Source organism: Chrysemys picta, chromosome 21 (genome assembly GCF_011386835.1).
Source record: "Chrysemys picta bellii isolate R12L10 chromosome 21, ASM1138683v2, whole genome shotgun sequence".
In the NCBI taxonomy this organism is placed as follows: domain Eukaryota; kingdom Metazoa; phylum Chordata; order Testudines; family Emydidae; genus Chrysemys; species Chrysemys picta.
Genome location: NC_088811.1, coordinates 7,975,976 through 7,996,553, shown reverse-complemented (window position 1 = coordinate 7,996,553; position 20,578 = coordinate 7,975,976). Strand labels below are relative to the sequence as shown.

At 49.8% G+C, this 20,578-nt stretch overlaps 1 protein-coding gene across 1 annotated transcript in view; it reads right to left on the bottom strand.

Annotated features, from left to right (window-relative positions):
* The window catches only part of ACAP3 (ArfGAP with coiled-coil, ankyrin repeat and PH domains 3), a 158,615-nt gene that overhangs the window by 9,155 nt on the left and 128,882 nt on the right, over positions 1–20,578 (bottom strand). The window contains exons 11-19 of the mRNA XM_065575216.1: positions 14,292–14,404; positions 9,645–9,696; positions 8,257–8,357; positions 7,007–7,118; positions 6,031–6,239; positions 4,397–4,466; positions 4,185–4,279; positions 2,628–2,842; positions 1,868–1,972 (exon numbers count right to left, since the gene is read on the bottom strand). Coding sequence (XP_065431288.1) covers positions 1,868–1,972; positions 2,628–2,842; positions 4,185–4,279; positions 4,397–4,466; positions 6,031–6,239; positions 7,007–7,118; positions 8,257–8,357; positions 9,645–9,696; positions 14,292–14,404 — 1,072 coding nt within the window. The remainder of the gene's footprint in view (positions 1–1,867; positions 1,973–2,627; positions 2,843–4,184; positions 4,280–4,396; positions 4,467–6,030; positions 6,240–7,006; positions 7,119–8,256; positions 8,358–9,644; positions 9,697–14,291; positions 14,405–20,578) is intronic.

Here is a 20,578-nt window from a genome sequence, read left to right as displayed (position 1 = left end):
TAGACACAAGAGCGAGAACATCAGATTCATTTCACTTGTGACCTTGAAGCAGGATTTGAGTCCTAGTTGTCAGAGGTGCCCAAAGGCCTGGGAACTCCTGGGCCATAACTACAGCAGGGAGGGAAATTCTTAGCATATAGTTTATTTGGTGAATTTTGCTTCTTTTCCTTTTTTTTCCAAACTGTCCCTGAATAGGCCCCAAGTTTCTCAAATTTCTTCATTATTCAAAATAACTTCTTGAAAAATGTCAGTGACTAATCCTTGGTCCCTGGATTGCTTTGGATTAGTTCCCTGCAGGTAATGGATCTCCAAAAGGCAAACTGTTTGGATTGGATTCGGTCCCAGAGGCTGTTTCTGTCTCTTTACTCTTTGGATCAGGTCTCCAGTGTAAGAATTAAAATGTCACCTTGTGTGAATATTCTGTAATGTGTCATTTTCGATGTGCTGCTTTGACAAATGTTCCTGCCAGCAAACTCCTCGCCGTGTTTTGTAGAAAGCGAACGCAAAAGAGAAGCGAATGCAGCCATCCTAGGCTAGTTTGTTAAAAATGTGAACCAATATTTGAGGGAAACTGTTTACAGTATTCGCCAGCTCTGGCCAATAAAAGCCCAGGTTCTGCAATCAGATACACACCTGTGCCCGTGTGCAATCTCTTTGGCTTCAGCAGGATTCTGGATATGTGCCGGGGCAGAGGTCTGCCTCCGTAGATATGAGTGGGGGATTAGGACCATGTGCACTAAGGGGTGGACTTCGTTCTCAATAACATCAGTGCAAATAAAGTGCAACTCCAATGAGGACAATGGAATTACTCCAGATTTACCCCAACGGAGTGAGCGGCCTATGGCATGTCCACAGACTCTGCCAAAGCACTCACCTGACTCGGCTCCCCCGGAAGCCAGTGGTAAAACTCCCATTGCCTTCAACGGGAGCAATGTTAGGACAACGCTGAGTGCTTTGGAAGAGACCAGCGCTAACCATGCTGGTAAAAGAATCGTTTCAGTTTAGCTAAAAATTCTGAATCCAGGAGTTCTCTGAAAAGTAGCTTTTCCTGCTCGTTGCTCTGGCATCTTTAAAGCCCGGACTCAGCAAAGCACTAAAGCTGGTGCTTAACTGATGTCAGTGAGACTTAACGGGTACTTTAAATTAAGCGTGTGCTTTGCTGAATCAGAGCCTAAAAAACTTCCGCTTTTTGTCTTAGTAGAATGTCTACCTATCTATCTCTGATCTTCCTAAGGTCTCTATCACAGTGCTATCTGAGTTCCAGTGATGTGATTGCGAAAAATACATCTAAGTTTTGGTTGGAACAAGTCATATCTTTGGGGCTCTTTTGCTGCTAGCTGCTATGGTGTCACCTTACCTCCGTCCAGGAGGAACGGCATACCGCTCCCACCGGGACCAATGCCACTCCAGGGGCCAGCTGCCAGCGGGTGCTGCATAGAGATGTAGCTGGCACCTAAGAGGAAGGTGGACGGAATGTGAGGGGAGTTAATCGTCACAAACACACACAAAAAAGTTAGCAGTAAGACTTGCTAAAAAAAAAAAAAAAAAGAAAAAGAAACAGCTGGTGAAATGCACAGGTTGGGGGTAAAGAGCGCGAAAAAAATCCCCTTCACCAAAATACAAACGCCTGGGATTGACTGGAAAGAGATTTAAAAAAACCACCAGTGGAATAAAAAGGGCAGTGGGTCAGGGTTTGTGCAAGTAACTCCCCATCACTCTCTTGAAACATTTCCCCCAGTGTGTGTGTGATTTGGTCACTTCTCCGGTGAGACAGATACCTTGCCGTTGGTCGGGTGCAATGCACATGCCCTAGAAGAGGTGGGAGGCAAAGACGTGCCAAGAGGAGAGCTGTGTTATTTGTACTTACTGCGGGGTCCTGAGCCGGCGCCGGTGTCAAAGTACGAGAAGAGGGAATCCAGCTCGTCGGGGCAGAAGAGAGAGTCCCGCCGGAATTTCCTCTCCAGAGTGGCAGCTGTTTGCAAGGAGGGATTTTTAAATATGGCGGAGGAAAAATACAATCCCATGGTCACATTTGTACAAGCTGAGCCTGCACGTCGAGCGTGCTTCAGAAGTGTGCAAATCTATACAGATAATAAACAGGGGGCATGGAAGAGGTGGTAAAATCACCACCATCCCATGACATTTTGGGCAGTTGATAACCCTAGGACTGTATTCTGGGCCAGCTGAGTAAAAACAATAAAGGAGGCTTGAACCTAATGAATGAACAGAAAGTTGTGGTATAAAGGAAGCAGAAAAGGGGCCTGCTGGTCACCTCAGTGCAATGGTCCCATCCTCTACTATTAAGAAGGTATGTTAGGAAGATACAGCTTGTTAGGAAATTCCATGGGTAACCTGTGCAAAGGACATGCTTGTGCAGTAGCATTAGGTCTTATAGCTTCTGCAGGCTGCAGCCACTAGGGGGAGACAGGAGCACAGACACTTTATCAGATCTACCTACAGTAGAGGAATAAATCTGTTCGTCTTTAAGGTGCCACCAGACTCCTTGTTTTTTTACAGTAGAGGATGGCATTGTGCCCACACACACACACACACACACACACACACACGGGTGGAAAGGCAGCTGCAGCACAGTATATAGGAAAGAAAGGAGGGGAATGGGTTCCCACCTGATGAGAGCGGGGCCGGCGATGCATTTCCTGCCTCATGCCGGTACTTCCGACGAGCCGTGGGTGCTTTTGTGGCGCTGTTGTGCCGCTGGCATTTCTTCACGCTCCAGCGCCGGGGTTTCCTCTCGTTTTCCGCCAGGGCCTCCCCAGTAGGCAACTTCTTGAGGAACTTCTTCTCCACGTACTTGACCTTGATCCAGGCTTCCTTGTCTTGCCTGAGGGCAGTGCAGGAAAAGGCATTTACTGTGCCACAGGTGGCTCATATAAACCTACCAACGAGAGAGCCTGGCAACTGCAGGCTCTTCTCACACCGCGAACCCTGAGAGCACATGGGGAGGGGCTGGCCTCCCACGGCGCTGGGACAGTTCATGCCCCTGATGCTCAGGCCAGCGAAAAATGTAACACCAGGCTTGTTTCCTAGGGTGGGGCACAGCAGGGCTGCTGCTAAGCTCGGGTGATCAGGGCAGAGCATCCTGGGCCCAGCTCCCCAGTGCCTTGGACCTTGTGAGGCCGGATTTTACACCCACTTTGTAAATGACTACGGGAGAGGCGAGGCCAGGAAGAACCAGACACGAAGAGTCAGGATACCGGGGGGTCTGTTGCTAACTCTGCCACTGACTCACTCTGTGGCCTTAGGCACGTCACTAAAGGCAGGTTTCAAAGTAGCAGCCGTGTTAGTCTGTAGCCGCAAAAAGAACAGGAGTACTTGTGGCACCTTAGAGACTAACAAATTTATTAAAGCATAAGCTTTCGTGGGCTACAGCCCACTTCTTCTGATGCATAGAGTGGAACACACAGACAGAAGATATTTATACATACAGAGAACATGAAAAGGTGGAAGTACGCATACCAACTGTAAGAGGCCAATCTACAATTGGTCTGTGTACTTCCACCTTTTCATGTTCTCTGTATGTATAAATATCTTCTGTCTGTGTGTTCCACTCTATGCATCTGAAGAAGTGGGCTGTAGTCCACAAAAGTTTATGCTGAAATAAATTTGTTAGTCTCTAAGGTGCCACAAGTCCTCCTGTTCTTTTCACTAAAGGCAGAATCCTCCAACCTAGGGACGAAAGTCAGGCTTCTAAACAAATGGCCTGGTTTTCAGAGATGCTGAGCAGCCGCGGTTCCCAGTGACTTGCAGGTCTAGGCTGGAGGACATGCTCTGGAGCGGCAGTGCTCTGAAAGGGGCTGAAGGCAGAGGCCAGGGCATGGCTGGGCCACCGGGAGTGCCTTCAAGGAGGCCAGAACTGTGGAGGGAGCAAAAGCTGAGGGGGATGGGAGAACAGGATCTGTCATAAAGACCTAAAAATAGTCCTTCTTTCCAAGAAGCAAAACTTACAGGCGGTGAGAACGGATCAGAGCCGCTCGTTTTCTGGGGCAGTCAGCAGCAGGCCATGCTGTGTAGCTGGCCGGGGTAGGGCAAAGCTGATCTCCCTTTCCATTTGCTACAACACTTCCATACAGATCTACTGACTCCCTGCTGGCCTGCACCGCAAAGACAGATCTGGGGGGAGTCATTCCCAAACCGGACTGAGGGCTGGGTGGGCTCCGACTTACCTGGAGCTCCCTGGAGTGGGCTTCTTAAGTCCCAGCGCTTCGCACTGTGCCTCGTAAATCTGGTTCATGGTGCTGTTCCCCAGCTCGCACATTAGCTGCGATACACCAAGTGAGGGACAAAGCAGTCAGGAGAGCAGCCGCCTTCCGGCTCCCCCTCAGCCCCCCACCAAGGACTCCCTCCCCACTTCCTCAGCCTGAAAATCAGCACTCACTTTCAGTAACTCTGGCTCCCAGGAATCCAGCGTGAGAGAGCGGACTTTGGAACAGTGAACGCCCAGACTCCTAGAGAACCAAAGGGGAGACAGAGACGGGTTATAGGCTGCCAAACAAAGGGGAGACAGAGACGGGTTATAGGCTGCCAAACAAAGGGGAGACAGAGATGGGTTATAGGCTGCCAAACAGACTCTATACAACAAAGCAGAAGGGCGAGCGGATCACAGGGTGAATGAGGGCAAACCCAGGTCTTACATATGCAGCAAAAGGAATCGATTTAGAAAGGGAGAGAATTCCACACACACAGAACTGCCCCCTCTCCTGGAGGGGTTCCCAGTGAATTCCTCAAACGAAAAAGGCGCCCGGTTGAGTTATTTGGCACTGAATACTTTTTATTTTTATTCTCCTTACTTACAGTCCGTCCTAGGAAACCTTGAATGGAATGAGGTTTCCCTACTTGACACTTGCATTCCACTACTGCACGTGAGTGCTGGCTTGTTATTGTAGGGTTGTTTGTGAGAGCTGGGTTGCACAACGCACACAGGGTTTCTTATCACAGAGGATGCTAATACTACTACTAATAATTTACACGTGTATAGCACCTTTCCCCCCACGGATCTCAACACACTTTACAAAAGTGTACAGGGATTATTCCCATTTTAGAAATGTAGACAGTAAGGTACAGACCGGGTAAGTGACTTCCCCAGGGTCACAGAGTAAGTCAGTAGCAGTTGGGAATAGAGTCTAGATCGCCTGACTCCCAGTTTTAACCACTAAGTTCTTCATACATTCCAGGACAGGGTAGCTGGCAGTAGAGATCATAATAGCTTCTATAACTGCTGAAGATTTTATTAGTTAGTGTCTGTAAAATGCTCTGTAGGTGAAATATGGTAAGTATTTTACCACAGCCAAGAGATTACATTTATTGCTATGTGGCTGTAGGCCATGTGCTGGATCCTCTATATATATAGGGTGACCAGATGTCCCATTTTTAAAGGGACAGTCCCATTTTTTGGGACTTTTTCTTATATAGGCGCCTATTACCCCGCCCCCCCCCCCCCCAATCTCATTTTTTCACAGTTGCTATCTGGTTGCCCTATCTATATATATCAACGCTGCATATGATGTAGATAGAGATTCAGGCCTTGGCTACACTCGGGACTTCACAGCACTGCACGACAGCTCTGTGACGCGCGAGTGTAGTCGCACCACCAGCGCTGAGAAACAGCTCTCGCAGCGCTGTATGTACTCCACCTCTCCGCACTGCAAGCTCTGATTACACTGGCGCTTTACAGCGCTGCACTCGCGGCGCTCGGGAGGGGCGTTTTCACACCCCTGAGCACAGCAAGTTGCAGCGCTGTACAGCGCCAGTGTAGCCAAGGCCTAATACGTATGTGGGTACACAGCAGTACATAGTACCCGTAGAGTGAGTGTATCACACACATACATCCTGTTCTGTGTCCCTCACTCTTTCTCCCTCCCTCCCACACACACACACACACTCAGGAGTGTTCTATGACCTTTGAGCCTGACTGTATACACATGATAGACCAGCTCCAACCAGAGATCCCTCAGCGGCAGGCAGGCAAAGCCCCCAGGCGCTCAGGCTGGGCGAGCAGCGCACGCACAGTACCTGTGGATCCCAGAGCACTCGATGCACAGCAGAATGCCCAGGTTGATACTGGCCCAGCGGGGATCTGCCTGGCCACAGTCACAACACTGGTCATTTCCAGGGATGCTCTGGACCCTCTGTAGGATGCTCTCCCCCTTCAGACTCCGCTCCCGGGAGTCAGTGGCAGAGTCGATGCTGCTGGTGGAAGGGGAGGCGGTCCGGTCTAGTCTCTGCAGAGAGAGAAGGGGAGTCGCTGTGTGCTCTGCCAGCGGACAGATGCAGAGGAGTTCCGTGTGGTGCAGGCAGAGGGGCGGGCCGATGGGTTCGTTAGCACTTGCTCTGCCATTCCAGGGAGACATTACAGAATCAAACTGGGAAGCACTGGGGTGGGGTGGGGGGGCATTAAAATCCCAGTGTGGGCTTTTTATGTAACCGTCACAGGTGAAAAAAGTCAGCTAGACAAACCTGAGCTGGTGTCAGCCAAGGGAAGGGAGGGTTGAGGATACCCCGATCTGTTCACTCCCTTTGAATCGGAGTTTGGGGATGTGAATGAAGGGAAGCGTGAATCTTCCACCTGTACTAGTGACTTCTGTCACCAGATGGCGCTACACAGCACACCCCTCTCTTCCCCCCATTAATACACACCAAGGCTGGCAGCACACAAATGATTGCATGGTGTGTAACAGACCGCTGCCTTGTGTTGTCTCATCTTACCAGAGAGTGAATTCCCCTCAGTGTTCCCCGGGGGAGTACATCCTGCTCTGCAGGGACTCTCTGGAGGACAGGAGGAAGGTGGGGGCTTCAGGACTGCACTCCATCACGCCCCCCCCCCCCCCACCGCCCGCTGCTTTGTAAGCTTGCCTTTCGTTTGCTAAACTACAGTTGCCTTTGGGCCGGTGCTGTCATCATTTGCACACCCATACGTGCTAACAAGAGCCCATGCCCGGGATTGGCGCTGCAACAGCTTGCGAGCGCCTGTCCCTGCCCCCGGACTCACTTCGATGGAGTAGCTGTCTGGGCTCTCTCTGTAAGCGGAGGCGATGCTGGCTTGAACCGCTTGGATCCAGGCCTGGCGCAGCTTCTCCGAGTCAGCCTGCAGCATGCAGCTCCTGGGTAGGGGAGAGGCATAAGAGACGCTGGTTGGCATGAGAAAAAGGGCTTGGGGTATGGGACCTGGGAAGCTGCAACACGGCGAGGTGCCTGAGTTTATAACCAGCCTCACAGCCTCGCTTCACCAAGGGTGACGATGGTATGGTTTGGAGATGCATGGTAAGGATGTGAAGTTACCAGGCGTGGCTTAGGCAAAATTAACCTCAGAGAAGCCATCACTCCTCACCCCACCCCAGTTCATTAAAGCAGCCCTGCTTTCACCCCCACCACTCCCAGATACATAGAGGGTCGGTGGAAAACAGGAATGTGACCGTTCCTCTCCTCAGTGGGTGCCTCTGTTTCCCGCACACCAGCTGTTCACTGCCCACAGTGCTGCTCTCATTAGGTTTCAGAGTAAACAGCGGAATGAATCCCCCTCTCCAGCCCCAGCAGAGCAGTGAGGCTTGAGTGCTCCTCACATCCCCACACAGCCTGAGCAATGCCCCCACTCCTGGGGCTCAGCCCACCCATTAAGGGGTGACAGCACCACGGCCTCCTGATAGGACACTCACAGCTGGGGGGGAAATGCATTATGGATGCCACCAACCACACACACCTCTCGGCTTCCCCTCACCACACACTTGCAACCCTCCCCTCACAAGTTCCCTCCCTCATCAGCCCCCTACTCCCTCCCCCTCGCACCACGTACTCCGTCTTCCTCCTCCTCCACCCACTCAGAAAATCCCTCCTTTCCTCCCAACACACACACTCTCCCCCCTCCCCCCCGCCAGCATCCTCCCACTTATACGCTCCTTCCCCTCACACACCTGCTCCCTCCACTCTGATGCTTTTAATGCCACCAGCAGCCGGCTGCTTCTTGGGGAGCCAGGCTGGTGACTCGGCACTTTGTGAGGCAGGCCCAGACCCTTCTCCCTTCCCTTCATGCATTATTCAACAGCTTTGGCAGCTCCCCATCCCGACAGGCTGTCTCCAAACACTGCTCAGCGTCTGGTTGAAAAAAATCGCCCACTGATAGGACTGCAACTCTGAGTGCAGGCAAGGAGGTCCCCAGGTCAGACTCTACTTGCTGGGTATCTTACAACCCCACATACGGTCCCAGCATTGCATTCTGCAGCTTAGAAGAGCCGCAACACTTACTTGCTAGGTGAGACGACCTCAAAGCAAAATCTTCTCTCTATGTCTTCGCAGGGCTTGACGCTACAGAGCCGCAGATCTTCCACCACCACCGTGAGGACATCCTGAAAGGAGGAGAGCGGGTGACTTTACACTCCTCCCTGAATCCCCATCCTATTCAGACCTTCCACAGATCTCTTCCCCTCTTCACCAGCTCCCTCGTCCAGAGCGCTCATTCCTCTGAGTGAACCTCAGAAGGCTCAGCACTTTTGCTGACCCAGCCAACCTTCTTTGGTCTGCAAGACTGGGCAGGCAAATCTCGTGAAGATTCTCTCCTGACGTTTCTGGTGCTTCCAGCTTAGGGTCAGGCTGGAAATACTTTGAGGACCAGCTATCTCATGGTATTTTAGCACATGCCAAACCAGCAGGAACCCCGAAGAGCAGGGACCTGATAACTAACAGGAGGAACAAGCTTTTCAAAACTCAGCTACAATTTGTCTTGAGTTGTGGACAAAGGGTCTTCGGGGGGGGGCGGGGAGAGGAGGGAGATTGTGTGTGTGTGTATGTGTGTGTTGGTGGGGAGATCATTGTGTATCCAAGCCAGAGTGCCCATCCCTGGAGCTCATTCCCTACCAAATCCAGGAGAACACAATCAACACAACTGCAGATTGATCTTCAGTAGGTGTCAAGCGACCACGGACTATCATGCTGATCAATGCTGTCTCATTGTTTCCCAGTACTCCCCCCGTCTGTCTGTCTGTCTGAATCCATTTGTTGCCTCCTGTCTTATAGTGAGATTGCAAAGTCTTTGGGGCAAAGGCCTTCTGTGTGTGTACAGTGCCTAGCACTATGGAGTGTGGTCCATGACTGGGTCTCCAGGTGCTACAGTAATACAAATTAATAACAATAATACCACAGCCTGGGAGTTACCAGCTCAGAGGGAAGCCCCACAGACCGTGCCAGTGTGCTGGATTTCAGTGTACAACAGAGCTGTCTCCTGCCCCTTTTCCTCTCAAACAGACAAAGGAGTAACCAAGCCCACTTTCTGAGCCTTGCCGATTGAGCACACTACCTCCTGACGGGAACGGAGATTGCCCCATGGAGCACCCACAGTCCAAACGTGGCATATCAAACCCGGGCAGGGACGGAGTTACTCAGCACATCACCTCTCCGTTACTCTGTCGGGCAGCAAGACTGGGGTCATTATAAACACCAGCCGCTGTCCTTTGGTTGTCAGAGCAGCTTGGGTTCTGAGTGTAATATTATCTGACTGGAAATTTCAGACTGGGTTTGCTGTCAGATCTTCATCTGATCCAATTCTTCTTTCCCCCATGGTGCCCAAGTCCCCAGAGCAGCAGGACATCAGACAAGTTGGCTAATCTGCTCATGTCATCTGAGATATGCTCACTGACCTTTAGCTTCTTCTGGTAGACCAGCTGGCTGTTCTGTATGGAGAACCACCTCCTGAGGAGAGAGAGGAAAGAAAGAGGCATCAGAGCAAGTGAACAGTGCCAAAGCTAGGGGGCGGGGGGGAGATGCAAGCTCTTTTTCCCTGCAGAACAGGACATCGCCTCTGCACTTACAACATGTGCCATTGATTTTAGGGATTGTGGGAAAGACCAGGGTGGGAATAAGACTTATCTTCCTTCTGAGACTAAAGAAGTGCTTTGCAATGTTAATGGATTATTGTATTTGGCATCGAGACACTGGGGCGACAAGTGTCCTCGATACTTCTATAGAAACATTGACATACGGGAAGAAAGACAGAAAGACGGGGAGGGATAACATCAGAGTTGTACACTTTGTTTCTTAAGTAGGCCAGACTTCTTACTCCCCACCTTGGGAGTTTGGGGGCGGGAGGGAGAAGCCTGGCTGAGAGAAGTGGGGATGACAGGGTCACCTTGGGGAGAAGGGGCAGGTCAGGGAGCAGAGGGGAGGGCAAAAGGCTTCCAGCAGCCTGATTTTGACTAAAATCAGGACCACGGTGGACCCATTTGCTGCTGCAGGCAGAGGATGCTCTGTGATGCCTGAGCCCTAAGCCCAACCTTTAACCCCTAACCCTAAAATCACTGGCTTTCCCCTGTATCCACAGTGACTCTGCTCCCCAGTCACAGATATCTGTGAGGTCACTGCCTCAACCATGTATCCAGAGCGACTTTGCTCGCCAGCCACTGTCCTATGTGAGAGCCCTGCCCCACCCCTGTATCTAGAGCCTTTCGAATCCTAACAATTCGATTCGTGGAAATCCGGCCTTTCCGGTTTTCTGACTTTCACCAAAATCCGAAGGGGCGTTGTGAGGCCTATCCATCCGTTGCCCACTCCACGGTTCTCCTATAGCACGTATCACCATAGCACTGAAGAGCACTTTACAGCTGAAGAAACGAAGGCACGCGCACACCCAGATTAAGTGCTTTGCCCAAGGCCACAAAGAGTCAGTGTCAGAGTTGGGATTATAACCCGGGTGTTCTCACTTCATTCCTGTGATTTAGCCACAAAGAGCCTCTTTTGTCATGGGGGAGCTGAGGGAATTGACAGCAATCCATATTGTTACATCCCATGGAGGCTGTGTTGAAATATCTGGGCGCACACCAGGGTGAGGGAAGAGCTCAAAGGCCTTGAATCTGGATGTTTTGGCTGGCGTGAGAATAAGTCAAACTCTCCCATTCTTTTGGGTTGCTGGTGTTCAATATGAACTATATGGGCCCGATTTTCAAAGAAGCCTCCTAAATCGTGTCTACAAAATGTGTGGCCCTTCTGTTTGAGCAAACAAAAACCCTGCATTTATCGCAAACTCTCTGCATAACGTTTCTAGGGTTACTCGTTAAGTAGGGGCACTCGAGTCAGTCTGAAACTCCTACAGGGCTTGGACAGTTTGGGGGAAGAAGCCATGCTGCAGCTGTGCTATAGACAGTGGATTATTTAAAGCATCTACCACACGCTCGACACGCTTAGGAATTCGGTACCCTGGGAAAATGAGGCAAGAGAGGATTCTGTTTTCAGCTCCTTGCTTGAGACATTGCTCAGAGATAAAAGGTGCCGATTGTAAAGGACTTGATGTCAGCATCGTATTATTGCCTAGGCCGACAAGGCTAGGCCTAGGGCAGCAAATTTGCAGGGGCGGAAGCTCCCCTCCACGCCCCGCCCCCCTGCTCCAGCTCACCTCCACCTCCTCTGCAAGTGCGCCGCTGCATCCGGTTTCTCTCCCCTCCCAGCGCTTGAGCCACGAAACAACTGTTTCGCGGGGCGGGGGAGGAGGGGGAACGCCGCGCGCTGGGGGAAGAGGCGGGGCCGGGGGCGGGGATTTGGGGAAGGGATCCAATAGGGGAAGGGAGGGGGCGGAGACTTTGGGGAGGGGGTTGGAATGGGGGTGGGGAAAAGGCGGAGTCGGGGCGGGGCCAGGGCGGCAATTATTTCCCGGCGTAGGGGCGGCAAAATTATTAATCTGCCACTGCTTGATGCGTCTGCCAGAAAACAGAGCAACGCAGGAGAGCTGAGGCCATTCTGCCTGCTTGAAAGCCCCTTTTGATCAGCTCCTGAGTGTGTTTGGAGCTGCAGCACTTTGAGCTCCACCTGGTGACAGCCATTCCCTCTGGCAGTGGCAACGACATATTCTCAAGCAGTTTTGCTGTCACATGAAGCCAAGTGGAAAGCTCCCTTCCCAGCTGTTTGATCCTGGATGCTGCTCCTCACAGCGCTGTATCTCCTCCTGTTTGGTTTCTTAGCTGGGGCATTAGCATCCAGGAATGCTCTGGACTATGGTGCTGGATCTCATTCTGACCTCAGGGGTCTTCTTCGTCCAGTATCCTTCTGTGTATGTTTCCAACAGGGACTTCCTCCCAGGGCCCTTAAAATCACCATAGTATCCTCCCACCCACGGTGAGGGGGATATGCATGGCTGTGAATAGCTGGGCTGTGGGGGGATACAGATGACTGTGAATAGCTGGGGTGGGGGGGATATGTACAGCTCTGAATAGCTGGGCTGTGGGAGGTATGTACAGCTGTGATAGCTGGGCTGTGGGGGTATATGGATGACTGTGAATAGCTGGGCTATGGGGAGATATGGATGACTGTGAATAGTTGGGCTGTGGGGGTATATGGATGGCTGTGAATAGCTGGGCTGTGGGGAGATATGGATGGCTGTGAATAGCTGGGCTGTGCGGAGATATGAATGGTTGTGAATAGTTGGGCTGTGGGGAGATATGGATGGCTGTGAATAGCTGGGCTGTGGGGAGATATGGATGGCTGTGAATAGTTGGGCTGTATGGGGATATGTACAGCTGTGAACAGCTGCCTTGAGGGGAATGGGGTACCTTGCTCAGAACTCCCATGGATCGTCTGCAGGGGTGAGATGGGGACTCACTTATCCTGCAGTGTAGGAGCTCAGCATTAATCTGACACATACTGGAATGGGGTGGTGGCCTTTTGCATCAGGAAGCCTGGCTCTGCTGAGTGAAAGGCTGAGAATGGAGGCAAAGCTCTGCATTGGAAATACTGCGGGGAAAACCGTAAATGGTTCATAAATTCAGCTCAGAGGAGTGCCCTGTAGTTCACAGGTTAGCAATTACCAAATCCAAACCTCTGTAGCTGGGGGCTGGAAATCTCACAAGAACAGCTGTTCTCTTCACAATCTGGCACTTTGGCTTCTGGTGCCTCAGGAAACCTTGAAGTGCAGAGAATGCACTTGAATGCCATGCAGATGGCAACACTGGGGCTAAGAACATCAGACAAACTGGTTTGGAATGGCAAGAAAGGCCCAGCTTGAGTTGCGGGTGAAGGTTTCGGGAGGGAGGGACTTACCCCAGCTTACCGGTCTCTAGGCATAAAACCAACAGTTTCTGCACAAAAATACAGGGACGTGGTGAACTGCTTGTTTGTTTCAAACTTCTACCTAGCTGCAGAAATTACCCTGAACTTGGACAGACAGGTGACCTCTAGGTATTATATCACTGCACTGCCAGGTGAGAGGGGAAAGCAGGAGGGGTCAAGGGGGGCATTGATCTGATGTACTAATAATAGAATCCGATGGTTTGAATTCTGCTCTTAACTGCACCAGCGTAAATCCGACCCATTGACTATCACAAGGGTTCCTAGACACACACAAATATTGATTGAGGAGAGAACCTGAAACCCGCTTTGCTTGCAGTTCACCTGGGAGCTGGGGAATTTAACTGCATCCCCAATGACCCGTCAACTGAAATATTTATAAGTGACTGAGAGAAGGGGCAGTGCCCAGCGAAGCCAGATCCTGACATTTCCAGGCTCCCACCTCCCAGGGAGGTTGGATACTAGCAGCTCTTGAAAGCCAGGCTTGTCCTGCTGTGTTAGATGTTTCTCTTGATGGTTACAAGCATACAGCTTTCCTGGGGCAAGGCTCCAGCTGCTTTGTGTCCTACGCTCCCTGCATGAAGCCTGGTGGTTGTCGTAAGATGGAAGGTTTTCGCTGTCACGTTTGCTGGCATGTACCAAGAGGCGGCAAACTGCAGGCAGGCTGACTGCACTGGTTCACCCTTTAGGACGATACCAGTTCTTAGCAAAGAAAGAACTAGGCTAATGCCAATGCATGCAAGGTCTCCCACTGTACTATTTCCATGGTGACCTTGGGCCCTGATGGACCAGACTGCAGGTAGCTGGTAAAATAAAGAAGTGATAACAAAAGAAAGATTCACTGACTTTCCGTGGGAGAGCTGAATGGTCCCACAAACATTTGCAGGGCCAGGAGAAGCCAGTTTATTTTGCAGACGATCTTCACTACCTATAAAATACATCACATCCAGCTCCTTTTACTGAGCCTAAACCTTTCTGTTTAGAACATGCCAGCATCACAGGACCCTTCTTATATTAAGTGACTTCACAAGTTCAGCACACAAAGAGTTAAGGGATGCTGCACTGACAGACAACTCTGCATCAACCCAATATCGCTTCTCTGTGTGGGCCTGGAGCTGATGAAGCCACTTAAACAAAGGAAAACACCTGCTGAGTTGTAACCAAGTGTGCGCTGCCAGGCTGGAGATGCATTCAGAGCCCTCATCCAGTTATCAGTGGGGATACACGTTACTTACCGATTCCATGTTTTGAAAGCATTGCTTGCTCTCTTGAAGAGGTACCCTTCCATCACCACTCCATTGGGGGCATCGACATTAAATTCCACCTTGGAGTCATCGTAGGAGAAGTCCTGCAGGTCGAAACATGTTGAGAAAACACATCAGGGGATGCTGGTGCTGCAGCCTCAGCGCCACAAGAACTAGGGCGAGGGGCATGGTAAAAACACCCAGATAAATGGGAAACGGTGACACCAAACAGCACATCAGTGTTGGGACCATGAGGATATCCAACCGAGAAACATGTGAACACGTGTAAGAAGGTTCTGTGGCTGCAGGGGTTATTTAAAGCAGCCTTTCCCTCAATGGAGGCCTATGCGCCAATCCTTGATTAGGTTGCAAGAGAGAATAAGTTTGCTGGTCTCAGCCTGTGTTTTCAGTGGAGGCTGGTTTGCATCGTGAGAGTACTTCCTTTTTCGGAAGTAATCCTCATGATGGCCAGACTCCGGCCCAGAGGTTTGGTCAGGACTCAGGTGTGGTGGCAGAGCAGAGTGGCGTTCCAGGACTGGCATAGCTGAGGTGTTACTCATCAGGCTGGAGGAATACCGGCAGATCCAGAACAGGTGAAAGGACCATAGCAGAAAGAGCTGGAGCTCAGGAGTGGGGTGCATGGGTGGAGCTGGGTTAAGAATTAGCGCTGAAATAGCTGAGGTGGTGCAGGACAGCTATCGAGGCAGATCTCTGCCCATGAGAAGCTTGCTCTATCTGGTTGCATTTAGTGCTCCCTGTCTCTCACTGTCATGGCTATTCACATTCTTCTCCACAATTTTTGGGGTTGTCTTATGGCCTGAGAAAGTGTTCACAAATTCAGTTAGTTCGAGTATTTCCCACCCTAATGATTTTTTTTTGTGGGGGGAGGTGTGGTGCTTAAATCAGAGGGATTGTTCACTGCAGTGCCAAATTACTCCCGTTTCCTGGCTCAGGGTTTTATCAGCCAGGTTTGACAAAATAAGCCCTTTTTTGAAGACAGTTTTAAGTCATTATTTTTTGTATTAAAAGTTCGCCCACAAACCACTGCCTCCTGCTGGGCATATTTTCACACAGCACCCCAGAAAAACAATGCCAGCAGAATCCTCTCACTCACATTACTGCAATAACTGGGAGCCATGAATTAGTCTCACTCCAGTATCCTTAGCTGTTTCTATTGTTAGGTGTTAGTAATGCGCATGCAGTTAACCACTGCTCCTCCTCCAGTGAAAGCCGTGGCTACCCTAGCAGCTAAGAAGAGAAAGAGTGGGTGGCTTGGTATCTTGATGGTTGAAAATGTCCAACCTCAAGTGCAATCTGCAATTGGCAGTGAACAGACAGTGAAGTGCTGTTCAGAGGTTAAGTTATTCTGTGTAACTGGGTTATTGCCTGCCCTGGATGAGCCCATGATCAGAGCAAACATGAGCTCGTCACCATGTAGCTGGGGACAGGGTCAATGGATGGTGTTTCCAGGAGGGAGGAAGGAAATCACCAATCCCGTTTCCAGTTAGTGCATTCCACACACCAGCCCCGATCTTTACATATTCACCTGGCAAACAGACTGCCAGTCACATCTTTACCTATCTATCACCCTGATAGCTGACGTACTGAGTTTGGCATTGCTGTGCCCGACAGATTCCATGGATTGTGGTAGCACGTGAGCAGGGCAAAGGGCTCCAGTAATTGTTCCCAGAAAATCCTCATGGAATTCTGCTACCAGTGGAGGGCAGTATCTCCTGCCTGATGGAAACCAGGTCATGGAGCCTGAATTACTTTCCAACCTAACCTGCAGTACTAGGAAGTCTGTTCTTTCCGCAAGCTGCCTTCACCATTACATAGTACTCTGCAGCCAGCTCCTGCTGGTATAACATGATCCCGAGAAAGGTAAAACACAATCCAATGGCTGGAAGTTAAAGCTAGACAAATTCAGAGTAGGCATAAGGCATACATTTTTAATGGTGAGAGTAATTAACCATTGGAACAATTTGCCAAGGGCCATGGTGGATTCTCCATCACTGGCTATCTTTAAATCAAGATGGGATTTTTTCTAAAAGCTCTGCTCTAGGAATTATTTGGGGGAAGCTCTCTGGCCTGTGTTATACAGGGGGCCAGACTAGATGATCACAATGGTCCCTTCTAGCCTTGAGATCTGTGAATTTATGCACTTGAGCATAAATATTTCTCTCCACTCTGCTAGATTCAGAGGCCCAGCCGCACCACAGTAAAAAGCATCATCATTAACTTAAGTGCCTTTACCAGCCCAGCGCATGGCGACTCTAGTGATGCTGTGTTGCTAGGCAACACGCACTTCAATCTCATTAGGATGAATTATTTCCATGTTCGGAGATGCCAGCTTGCCAGGGAGATATCATAATAAGAATAATACTAGTAGAGAAGGAGGAGATATAATGGGAGAAGACCGAGTCATTTCTTGAAAAGGCAGCGTGACGCCCAATTAGCCAGGAGAGGCTACGCTGTAAGGCTCCCACTTAAAGGGGGTCCACTGGGCCCCAAATTTACTTGACATAAAGGGGGGGGGTGAAGCCCATGTGGTCCCCTTTGTGGATGCTTTTGATGTAGCATTACAAAAAAAGACAGAAGGGATTCTGATCCCACTTCCATCCACAGCCAAATCTATTGGCTGCAGTGGAATTACTCCGGAAAGACACTTGTGTAAATGAAGTCAGAATCTGGCCTGTTTGTTTTAGTGTAAACACGGTGAGCCACCAAACAATGTCTTCTTTCAAAAATGCATGACAAGGCTAAGGCATGAGATTTCCAGTGGTCAACATTCAAAGTCAACATTTGCCAACTGATACCATACACCTACCGCAGGTATTTCCTGTTTTAGTTAAAGGGGGATCAGGGGGCTCTCAGGTTCCACAGAGTGGAAACTACTAATAAATACGCTTTAACTTTGACAACTGTGTTGTACCCAACTTTAGGGAAGAGGTATAATTTGGGATCTAAATATGTTAATCAGGCTTCTTCAGCTGTCCCAAAACAAAAACACGGTTATTACAGCAAGGAGAGAATTTTGCTGACGAATGCAAGAAGGACAGATGGGCCATATGCATCCACTAAAAATCAATGGAGTGACATCAATGGAGTGAATGCAGCCCTGCATGTTTGTATTTTATTACACTTTTCCCAATTTTGATTGGCTAAACATGGTTCATGTGATTCCCCTTCTCCCTGTTATAATTTCACAGGATTGTCTGGAAAAAAAATCAGGTGACAAGTGAACTGTATTGAGACTTCAAAAACAAGGGTGACAGCACCTGGAGAACTTCCTGGCCTTTCAAAAACCTCTATTTGGCCAATCTCATCTTTAAAAAGAGAGAGTGTGTGCAGATAGAGAGATAGATAGTGCCTAGCACAATGGGGTTCTGGTCCATTGTAGGGGTTCCTAGGTGCTACCACAGTACAAATAAATACTATTATTATATACACACCCAACCTACATATATTACTAATAGGAAATTGAGATCCACCTTGATTGGTGTTGGAAGCTGGCTCCTCTAAAAAGCACACAGCTGGAAAAAAATGATATTTGGGTGCATTATTTGAACAATACTTTCTCTTTTCTAATCCACCACCTTTTTTTGGGGGGTGGGGGGTCAGAAAAAGTCCCTGGACCAAACTGTGGTCTCAGTTACTCCGGTGTAATTCCCAAGTAACTCCTTTGACGTCAAAAGAATTATGCTCGGGTAACAGAGAGCAAAATGTGGGCCCTAGAGCTCTAAGCTGGATTTGTGAAGTAGGTCCAAGTATAGGAAGATCCTGTGTGTGTCTTATCCTTGGGAACGTACCCATGCAGATACTTAGAGGGGGAATGCATTTTGTTCAATCACAGTGGACTAGAGGGAGGTGGTTGGGATACTGAATACTGCAGTATCTAAAAACAAATGAAATCAGAGAAAGGGGAGATAAGGGAAAAATCCAGCATTTCCCCTCCCTCCACTGAAAAATGAGATTTGTTTCCCCTTTCCCACTGAGACCAAATAAGAAATGTATGGAGATGGCTTGAGGCTGAACAGCAAATAAGTCAGGATTCAAGTCAGTTTCATGTCCCTGCCATTCACAGCTTGCATCCTAGAGGATTGACTGCTATGGGCCTGAGGAGATTAGATGCTCAGGTCCATTCAGAGAGATGCACAGAGGCAGCATTACCCTTTGTCTTAAGGAGAGATTTAACTCTTCTGGTTCCAGACTGCGAAGCGTGGCCTGGGCAATGCCGCAGTGTCTAAGCCCTGTGTAAATCTACAGGGCCAGGTCTCTGCTCCGCACTCCTTTCTTAATAAATACTAATCACAGCATAGTTAATTAAAATTAAAAACCCTACAGTTAAAATCAGCCAGGATGCTGTGGCTTACAAAACTGATTCCTGTGCACGTATCTCCACATTCCCAGCCCACATAAAGATGTGTCCTCCCCTGGCATGTTGGCCACTGAAAAGAGAGGGAGCAAAGAAGGGTGTTCTGGAGGGGGAGCTGCTGGAATACCAGCCATCTGGCGAAATGTCATTCCCAGACCCCTGCCCTCTGATTCTTGATTCGTTATCGTCGCTGGCCTTGGAAGCTCTTCCAAGCATCTGAAGAAATAGTGCTGCAACCTATGTTCAAATAACATCAGGTTGCGGCCACTGATAGATACAGCGAATGTGCGAAAACAGTACTGTCTCACCCGACATACCTGCCCCCTTTCTGCATGTGTCTGGCTGACATCTGCTCACTTCACGGACTCAAGGAAGCTCTTAATCCTGTTAGCCCTGCAGAGCGGTCCAAAGAGCCCAGGGAGCCCGAGCACAATTCTGTGCCTGCCCCACACACATCCCCATCATCAGCCGAGCCTCAGTTAAGTCCCTGCGGCTGACCCTTTATTAGAAAGGATGCCATGAACCCAGCTGGACTCTCCAACCGCAGGTGGCGTGAGAAAAAAAATCACCCTTCTGCCTTGTAAGCCAAGTAACTGTCCTGGGTCCACTCCCACTCGTCAAGGCTTGAGGGAACAAGACAAGGGGCTCCCGCTCTCGCTCAGGCTCCTGCTGTTGTGTCATCTCTTACACGTAGCTGCACGTTATGGTCGGAGACTCAGCCTCGATTTGAATAAACTGCCTTTTGCCAGACCCTTAGCATCACTGCAGTGTAAGAGCGCAGGGTAAGGCTGGTTTCGGTTTTAGTTCCGTTTAGCTCTATCCATCTATCTCGTGGCCTTGTGGCGCGAACACTGGCCTAGGGCTCAGGACAGCTGGACTCTCGTCCTGGCTCTGCCATAGGCCAGCTGGGGGACCTTGGGCAAATCGCTTTGCCGCTCTGTGCCTCAGTTTCTCCCTATGTAAAAGGAGAATAATGATTCTGAGCTCCTTTGTAAATGCTTTGAGATCTACGGATTAAGAGCTCGCTGCTATTATTAATCTAGCCATCCGTGTGTTTTAGGCCATATTCATCACTGGAGAATGGGTGCCTACCACCATTATGAAATGGCAAATGCATACTGGGATTGTGTTCTGAATGGCATCTGGCTACAACTGTCCACGCAACAGTGAGCTAGCCACAGCGGTGACGCGTTGGCACACACAATGTTAAAATAAACGAGCCACCCTCTGAAACAAGAAATAAGATCTGCCAAAAGTCCGGCAATCCCTCCATCATCTGTTCTCTTTTCTTTCATGCAGTTTCAATAAATCACATCGATCCTACCCCTTTGTGCCCCTTCTTCCTGCCCCCTGGCTTTGAATTTACACCCAAGGCTGCCTGGGAACGGAGAGCCTTTTAGAAATGACATCACAATGGTTTCCATGGGAACGCATTGAATGCCACTGAAGCCACGACAATGAGGTAACAAATTCCAAGAGAGGGATGTGAAAAAGGCCTAGACATGGATACTTTCAAACGGGCGAATGGAAAGGAGGAAAAAACCAACACAGACACTATCTCGTACAAAGGGGCATTGGGAAAAAAATGTCAAAGGTTCTTTCGAGGACTGGCCCTTTAAGAAGCCGCTTGTCTATCTCCACGAGACAGACACGGCGATTTCTTATGCAGAGCCAGCCATGCATGCAGGGAAGGAGACTGATCAAATTAAATAAACTTCCCGATAAAGTGAACAGCTGTAACAGGAAAAGTGGAGACGCGCCCCAGTCCCCAGGACCATTGGAAGGTTTTCTTCAAAGGACAGAGCCCTGCCCACTAGCCTTTGGAAACTCCGTGCCCTGTGCAGTTGGGGACTCTTGCGTCTATCCCCTTAACATAGGTCTAGCACTGTCCTGAAAGGGGCGA